Below are 8,986 nucleotides of genomic sequence, written 5' to 3'. Positions count from 1 at the left end.
AACAGGTCCTGACGAGGCCGTGGCAGCGGAGCCACGGCTCCGCCATCTCTCAAAGCGGCGGCGGCGGGAGCAGCGCCTCAGGCAAACACGGGAGCGGGTTCGCGACCGAGCTGGCTGAGCTTGGCGGGGCCGCCCCCGGACTGAAAGGGCAGCTGTGATTGGACAAGGCGGGCCGGGATTGGCGGGGCATGGAAGCTGCGAGGCTGCAGCCCAGGGGAGCGCGGGGCGCTCAGCCGGGCGGAGCAAGGGCTGCTCCAGGGCTCCACGGTCGCGCTGGATCCCGCTGGGTCCCGCTCCCGAGAGCCCCCTCGCCTTCTCCCACCGTCTCTCGTGCCCAGGTCCCAGCCAAAAGGCCCCCGCAGAGGCCCTTTCGGAGCGCTCCATCGGCACTCGCCGCAGGGGGCGGGGACGGGCGCAGCCGGCAGCCTGCCCGGGAGTGGTTCCGGGTGGCAAAGGCGGGCTGTGCGGTCGCTGCGCGGCCCGGGGAGCGGCGGTGACGCGGTGGGGAGAGGGTCGGCGGCGGAGAGGCGGCGGGGAGGGCGTGCAGAGTCCACAGCCGTTCCGCTTCTGCGGGGACTTGGACTGCCCCGGCTGGGTGCTGGCCGAGATCAGCATTCTGGCCAAAATACTGAAGTGCCTGCTCCCCGCCCGCTGCGATCCCACTGCTCCCCCTCCTTCTCCTCCTCAGTCCTCGGTGAAACCGAAGCTGATCTGCGCCCCGGTGCCGCGGGACCTGCTGGGGAGGCCATCGAGGCTAATGTGGGGTATTGCAGTGGACGTGTAGTGTTTCAACACTACAATAGCATAATCAACAACTTCAATAAATCTCCTGTTCTTCATGCAAGCCTCACTGTTAAGAACGCTACCGATCTCTACTAGTAGAAATAATATGCATAGTAAGTGTTATTGGTATTAATGTTTAGGTCAGAATTGTTGGTGTTGACACTGGTAGTGAGTGTTTTAGGCTGCAGCTTTCCGGGCAAACCAGAGCCCCCGGTGCCTCTCAGAAGCTTCTCCTGGCAGGCTGGCCCCAGGCTGGTGGAGAGGTTTTGCCTCCTGTCCTTCCCCCTGCTGTGGCTGCAGGCCCCACCTGCCCCTTTCCAGCCTGACACTTTCCTGGTTCTGCATCCCTCTGGTGAGCCCGGAGAGGGAATGGAGCCGTGCCAGGCCGGGGTGCCCAGGCAGGGCTTCTGGACAGCAAGGCACAGCTTGCTTGGAGACAGGGACAGTCGGGAAACCCCTGCCCAGACTCAGCGAATTTCACAGCAATGGCAGGGGGCTGCACCTGCCCCATCCTCTGCGGGAGCCCAGTCGGGGGAGGCCCATTCTGGGGGGCTGTGCTGGGCAGCCTTCTCTGCAGCTTCCCCACAGCTGGATCTCTGCAAACACGGGTGGAAAATATTTGTGTAGATTCTAAGTCCCAGAACACAGCCTGGATTCCTTCCCTACCCTGTCACATGGAGGAGCGGCCCCAGACCTGAGCTCCTGGGGCAAAAAGGAGAGCCCCGATCCTAGAAAAAATTCTCCTAAATGAATGCCCCAAAAAAAGCCCGACCACAACTAAAAAACTCCCTGCCCATAACCAAATAACAACCAAAACAACCAAAAAAATCCCTTTAAATACAGAAAACTTATACCTGTTTTAATATTTAATTTCTGCTTATATTCACATTTGATATTATATATATTACATATATTATTCAATAAATTTTATGCAATTTACAGCATATACTACACTTTTATTCTTTATTATGTACATAATCTTTACATTAATAGAATTTATTTCTATTTTATGTATATATATCTTTACATACATTTGTATGTTTATATTTTTAATGTTATTTATTGAAAAGCTCTGCCTCTAGCCAGATAAAAAAACCCCCTTCATTTTTAACTATATTTAAATATATTTTTTATTTATATATGTCATATTCATATCTGTAATTTATATATTAAGTATATTATACACTAAAATATATATGATATAATTTATATTATATCCTACATATATACTTCTATTTGTTTATATTTTATATTTATATATATTTACACGGACATATATTTATACATGCAGATATATTTTTACTTTTATGTTTGTATATATTGTACATTTCTATATTTATATTTTTGGTTATATTAATTACATTGATATTATTTATTTAAAATCCTGCCTCCAACCAAATAACACCAATAAAACATTTATTTAAGCTTTAGTTGGGTATTTTTTATATTTGTATTTTTCCTGTCTTCCCCACCCAGCTCTCCCTGGGAGTGTCCTGCACCCTCGGGTCCCTCTGGGGGAGGGCACCCGGCATGACCCCCCCATTCCCCACTCAGCTGCTCCTTTGCCAGCGTGGCTCCCTCTGCCAGGACCTTGGGGTGCCCCGAATGACATCGGAGCCCCCGAGTCTCCACCCCGTCCCCCCTCAGCCTTTTTACCTCCCAAAGAAGGCACAGAATGACTCCAGCTGCCCCGGGCAGGAGCAAGGGGCTTTATTCGAACCCTTCCCACGGTCCATCCCCCCAAAAAGGGACTGTGCTCACACAAAGAAGGGGGTACAGCCCCCAGAAGGGCTGAAGTTCCTCCTCAGCCACGCAGACACAGGCGAGGAGAGGCAGAAAAAGGGAGTGCCAGCAGAGAGGACACAGCAAGAAAATTAATATCAAGGCACAGGATGAAATGGAAAAAAGATTAAAAAACCAAAAACACCTGGGATGGTGAATGGGCCGCACACAGAGAGGGATTAAAAACAGGGACAGCAAACGGGACAAACCCATGGGCACGGGGAGCTCCACAGAGCCACAGAGAATAAAACAGGAACACGAGTGAGGCACGGAGAAGGACGCAGGAAGAGACACAGTGCCAAACACACAGCAAGGACTGAGGGATACAGAGACAAAGAGGGAAACAAGAGTCTGCAGAGGAAACCACCACAGCACGTGGGGGGGGACGGGCAAACACGGCCAAGGAGCAGCACAGGGATGGACAGAGAGGCACGGCCAGAAGGACAGAGGCTCACCAAGAGAGGGGACACTCAGGGAGGAGCAGCTGGCCAGCAGGTGCACACAGGGACAGGCAAAGGGACAGTGACAGGGACAAAGAAACACGGTGCAGGACAGAGGGAAAGGAGAGGAAAAAAGGAGAAATAAAGATGCAGGCAGGGAGGGAGGGAGATAAAAAGCAGGACAGAACAGGGAGGGGGATCGAGCAACATTTGCTCAGCCTTATTGCCTGCCCATGCTGCCAGTGAACACCCTGATCTCCCAACCTTTTCTCAAAGAAATTTCACCTCCATCCGTTCCCTTTCCCTCCCAGTATCTCCACGTGATCAGAATGAACATGAGGAGAGGCTTCACTGTTGCAGTCTCTTTGGAAACCATACAGTGACTTTGAGCAAGAGGAGTAGGAGAAAATTCAGAACCTTTATTGTTAACTAACATCAAACACCTTGCTCTGGAGAAGAGAACAGCTTGTTTTCACACGTACAAATTCCTCCAAGTTTCTTCAAGCTTCATCTGTTTGCTGGCATTGGGAGAAGGGAGAAGTGTTTAGCACAGCACAATGAAAAGAACGGTCTCATTTTCAGAAGACACAACTGAAGGAGAACAGACAGCAACACCGCTTCAAGACAATTCGGGCACACATTTCCCTTTTTGCAACCTGAGCTTTCTTCTGTGTCACACCTGAAATTCTGAGTTCCTTAGTACTCTGGCCCAGTCCTTCCCTCTCCTCCCAGCTGCCTCACAAATTACACTGAAGTAATGTGAGCTCCTGTGGCAGGTATGGCAACAACATGTTTTAGTTACCTGAACAGAAAGGATGCAAGACACATCACTGCAGGATAAACTGGAGCACTGCTTCAAAACAGGGCAGTTGAGGATAGAAGCTTTTCTAAGATAAACAGTGCCTACCAATGGGGCAGAATGGGGATATTCATTCCAAGTTTTTGGAGAAAAGTTTAAAACTCAAGTAGTCAAGTTAAATAGTGTTGGGTAACAAAAAAAAAAAAAAAAAAAAAAAAAACCAAAAAGACAAAAAACCCAACAAACAAAACCTGAAACAACAAAATCCAAAGCCAAATCCAAAACAAAACCCCAACCACTTTCTGAGATTATTCTTGCTTTATACCACAAATGCTTGCTTTTAGTGAAAAACACTAGGTGGAACACTCCTGCTGTATGAGAGACACTGGCAATTAGTCAAAGGCACAGAAAACCAAACACAAGCAAAACAGCAGCATTAACACAAAAAAACCCTGTGGAATTAATTGCTCAAATGTATACCAACCCTTGCTGAAAGGAGCGGCACCATCAGCCTGGTTTGGTTTCCTCCCTTTGAAGCTGTAAAACAACTGACCTTCAATACCTCAGGGAAAAGCATTTATCTATTGCTACCAAAAAAGCCTGTTCTTCACCATATTTTAGCCCTGAACTTGCAAATCCCCTACCAAACTAACAAATCACCACATATAGCTATGGAGTCATTCCTGTCTTTGAGCACGAGTCAAGCTAAAGCTACAGAGACAAGAAAAAGAAAAGTGACTTCATGCTGTTCCTTTAGAAATTACAGAGTCACAGGGAGGTTTTCTATTAGCTTAGGAAAATGCACACCCAGTTGAACGGATACTGAATAGCAGAGATAAATGGGGATAAATGCTTTGCTTCCAGGGACAAGAATTGAAATAAATATTTATATTACATCAGGAGACTACAGACTGCCTGATCAGAAGTCCTTATTCAGAAAAAACCCCTGAGGTGTCCTCTCAAGGGACATCATTAGAACTCCTTGGCTGGGACACAGCCTGGGTCAGCACTGCTCCACCAGTGTCCTGCAGCCCTTTCCCATCTTTGCAATGTCCCCACAGAGCCCAGAGGATTCCAGGGCCAAGTTTCACCTTGGACATTGTCCTGCAGCTCAGCCTGCATTTCCTCTCAGACCAGCCTGTGCAGAGCAGCCACACGCGACTCAATAGTGCTCAGTTTTGCCTCCAGAGCTCTGATTACCATGTCTACCTGCAAAATAACCAGGGAAAGGCACTTGGTTACAAACAGATATTGACAACACAAAGAGCACGTGTGGACATCAGAGAGGGCTCAGATCTGATCTCACATCACCAATTCTTTTCATGTGATTCTTTCCCTGCTACTTTCATACTTTGACACCTCGCCCCACCCCAATATTCACTGTGCACACAGTAACTTTTTCCAGCCTTGGTCACTGTCAGAGCCACACACTCAGCTTTTGCTGGACAACCTTCAGCTTCCACAGTCCACTTTCTTACACTTTGCTCCCAGCTCTTCCTACCTGTAGTTACAAGATTTTAGTAGAGCAAAAAATCAACTTGATTTATGATGTAATATTTCAATACAAAATTACAGCAAAAGCATTAAGTCCATTTGCACAAAAGGCAAAAGAAACATGACTAAAAGTTAAGATCTGGAGAAGTGAATCAGAACTAACTAGAAACAACATACCAAATTACTGAGACATAAATAGGAACCTAATGCTGTGCTTGATAAACAGAAAATGCTAATTACCATGAAAATTGAAGGAAAAGTTACTGAAAATCTTGCATAACACAGGATACCAATGACATGAAGGCATCCAGCGCATGTTACAATGCATGGAATTGCTCTGGGTGAAATAAGCTATTCTCAGAAACTAATGAAGCACACTAAGGTTTCACAGAGGTGATTTAAACAAAGAATGAGATAACGTTAAATCTCACCCTTTGCAGCTCCTCTTGGAAGACAGCTCGACTTTCAAGAGTAAGGGGCTCCTCATGAATAACAGCTTGCTTTTCTGTGGTTCCTAGAATATAGCTGAGATGCACAGATTAGGTCATGCACTTCCTACTCTGAAGCCAAAAACCCAAACACAGCACTGCTTCACAGCCCTGAGAGACAGCCATGGATTCTGGGGCTACAGCACACAGTGAAAAATTGCACCAAGGGCAGCATTGACTAGGAGAAGCAGCATTACTCTCCAACAAAGTGCCATTCTGCAGCCAGGTTAGTGCTTCAGAGAATTTGACTGCCGTGGAAAAAAAAAAAAGTATCCTATCTCTGGAATAAAGGAAAAAAACACTGCCCAGAGTACAAAGGTGAACATCCACAGCAATACAGCAAAATAAATGGGAACTTCAGAAAAAGACAGAGACATTAAAACTAGTCCAGATGAACAATCAATGTCTATTAAAACAATGCTTGCATAAAAGAATTGCAACATGGAGCCTAAATTCAGGATATAATTATGGAAGAATACTTTAAGACCACTTTTAAGTACCATAAACACCTAAACCCAAGCACACTTTAATTCTCTAGACAGATTTGAAGACAGCTGAGTGAGAGTCTCAGTCACACACTCACTTGTCAGATTTGCCTTTGCCCACCTTAGCAAGGACAGAGCAGTTGTGGCCAGTACAGGTCAGACCCACCCCAAGTTCTGCCTGAGCCCCTCCAGCCACACTTGCTGCTGGTATTGCTGACCCCTCACAGGCTGCAGCCAGGCCTGTTTGGAGCTTGGTTTGTGTACTCTTCCAATCAATGAGAAGGAACCCTCCTCTGCCCTGGACCTGGTGATATTTTCTTGGCTGCAATGCAATTTCTCATAGAAAAGGCAGACCTGGTTGTTTTTCCCAGGATTTGCCTTACACAGGTTCCTCACAGCTGAGCACTATGATGCCAACAGCAGCAACACAGAAAATCACTCTGGGACAGAGCAGCAGAAAAAGCTGCCTCTAGACTTGCCAGAGTATAACAGGAGCACCCTCAGTGCAATGCCTGCTGAGTGAAGTGGAACTGGCAGGCTGACCCATAAACATTCAGCATTTACCTTTCAACAGAGTCAACGCTGAAACAGAACAAATCTCTCTTGTAGTCAAGATGCCTTGGGGTGCACCTGTAGATGCTGCCAAGTGTCCTTGAGCAGCCAGAGCAGAGTAAGGTTTCTACCATGCTGTAAGAAATAACATCTATTCAGAAGAAAATAAAAGGAAGCACCTCTTCTCCCTTTCCCAAAAACAAACAAACAAACAAAAAAAAACGCATTAGAATTTTTTTTAAGCATTCATTCTTGCTTTACACAGTGTAAATTATGAGCACTCATCTTTCAGCCTGATGTTGCAACAGCTTCTTAGGCTGACTGACCTCAGCAAGACCATCAGAATCACTAAACTGTGGAAGGGACCTTAAAGCTCAGCCCCCTCCATGGGCAGGGACACCTTCCACTATCCCAATTTGCTCCAAGCTCCATCCAGCCTGGCCTTAGACATTTCCAGGGATCCAGGGGCAGCCAGAGCTGCTCTGTGCACCCTGCACAGGGCCTCCACACTCTCCCAGGAAACAATTTCTTCCTGATATCTAATCTAATCTGCTTTCCTTCATCCTAAGGCCATTCCCCTTGTCTATCACGACACGTTCTTGGGAGAAATCCCTCTCCCTTAGGCCATAAGCAGAACGTGCAGACCACCCCAAGTAAGTGTTCCAGGGGCTCTCGGGGGCACATGAGCGCTCCGGGCCCTTTACCGGGCTTGTCCTCAGCACCTTCTCCGGGAACCCCCGAGTGCCCCGGCACTGTGCCCAGCCAGGAGCAGCGCTCACCATCCGTACTCGCCGGGGAGCATCGAGAGCTTCCGCTCCGGGTCCACGGTGACGCTGGCGGCCGCACCTGCAGCGGGAGAGAGGGAGGGAGGGAGGGAGGGAGGGATGCCGGCAGTCACCGCGGGGATGCGCCGGGATGGCAAGGCCGGCACTCACTGCGCAGCCCGATGCAGCCGCTCTCCTCGTCATTGAACTCCCAGCTCGTGGTGTCACCCACGGGCCGCCTGCAGCCGCCGCACATAAACACCATGGGCATGGGAGCTGCGCCCGCCTGCAGCTCTCGCTGCTCCTCCTGCTGCTCGGCCCGGCCGCCGCCCGGCTCCAGCGGCGACGGCGAGGACTGCAGCTCCGGGCACAACACCATCGAGTCCCGCCCGCCCGCCGAGGGAGCGGCAGCGGCCCCGCTTCCCGACATCGCCTTCGAATCGCCCGCCGAGGAAGCGGCAGTGACGCCGAACAGCGCCCCGGAGCGCCCGCCCGCCGAGGGCCGCCCCGGAACCGCTCCTGAGCCCGGCCCGGAACAGCTTCTGGGGTCCGGCCCGGAATCAGCCCGCTCCTGGGCCCGGCCCGGGACAGTCCGCTCCTGAGCCCTGCCCCGGAACAGCTCCTGGGGTCCGGCCCGGGACAGCCCGCTCCTGAGCCCTGCCCCGGAACAGCTCCTGGAGCCGGCCCGGGACAGTCCGCTCCTGAGCCCTGCCCCGGAACAGCTCCTGGCGCCGGCCCGGAATCAGCCCGCTCCTGAGCCCTGTCCCAAAAGCGCTCCTGGGGTCCGGCCCGGAACCGCTCCTGGCGCCGGCCCGGAATCAGCCCGCTCCTGGGGCCCGGCCCGGGACCGCCCGCCCGCCGAGGGCTGCCCCGGAGTCGCCCCCGCACCGCCTGTGGGGCGTTTGGACGTCGTGCGGTCACGGAACCAAAGCGAAGGGTGTGCTTATTGCAGTACACCCGTACATATGAAGCGTTTTATCAAGTCACGTCTCATTCAGAAACCGTCCTGAGCTGGCAGGGTCCCACAAGGGCCATCCAGTGCAAGGCCCGGCCCTGCACGGACCCCCCGACAATCCCACCCTCGCAGTGCTGTCCAGACGCTCCTGGAGCTCTGTGGAGCCGGGCCCGTGCCCTGGGGAGCCTGGGCAGTGTCAGCACCCTCTGGGGGAAGAACCTTTCCCTGGTATCCAACATCACCCCCTCCAGATACAGCTCCAGCCGCTCCCTGGGTCCTGTCCCTGTCTCCCACACGGAGCGGAGACCGGAGCTGCCTCTCGGGAGGAGCTGCAGTCCAGCGAGCTCTGCCCTCAGCCTCCTCCGGGCTGAACAGGCCAAGTGCCCTCGCCCACTCCCGCTGTGGCCCCTCCAGACCCCAGCCCTTCCCACCCACATACATTCA

The 8,986-nt window shown here is 51.1% G+C and overlaps 1 protein-coding gene across 1 annotated transcript; it reads right to left on the bottom strand.

Moving 5' to 3' along the window:
• Window positions 1-3,417: 3,417 nt before the first annotated feature.
• LOC306800436 (protein Mis18-alpha-like) lies at window positions 3,418-8,103 on the bottom strand. The gene is made up of 6 exons (XM_079302539.1): window positions 7,759-8,103; window positions 7,603-7,669; window positions 6,836-6,958; window positions 5,730-5,823; window positions 4,896-5,013; window positions 3,418-3,523 (listed from the first exon to the last, which is right to left on the bottom strand). Exons 1-5 carry the CDS (start codon window positions 8,015-8,017, stop codon window positions 4,933-4,935), a joined length of 624 nt encoding a protein of 207 aa, XP_079158665.1. The 5' UTR covers window positions 8,018-8,103; the 3' UTR covers window positions 3,418-3,523; window positions 4,896-4,932.
• Between the last annotated feature and the right edge of the window lie 883 nt (window positions 8,104-8,986).

Source organism: Erithacus rubecula (genome assembly GCF_903797595.1).
Source record: "Erithacus rubecula genome assembly, chromosome: 3".
NCBI classification, from domain to species: Eukaryota; Metazoa; Chordata; class Aves; order Passeriformes; family Muscicapidae; genus Erithacus; species Erithacus rubecula.
This window is presented reverse-complemented; position numbering and strand designations above follow the sequence as displayed.

Bases quoted from the DNA above. Each gene is read 5' to 3' on its own strand.
- LOC306800436 (XM_079302539.1), bottom strand. From the start codon at position 8,017: ATGTCGGGAAGCGGGGCCGCTGCCGCTCCCTCGGCGGGCGGGCGGGAC. The intron at 7,670-7,758 runs GTGAGTGCCGGC...CTCCCGCTGCAG, and splicing joins CGGCTGCATCGGGCTGCGCA to GTGCGGCCGCCAGCGTCACC. The intron at 5,014-5,729 runs GTGAGATTTAAC...GTTATTTTGCAG, and splicing joins TCCAAGAGGAGCTGCAAAGG to GTAGACATGGTAATCAGAGC.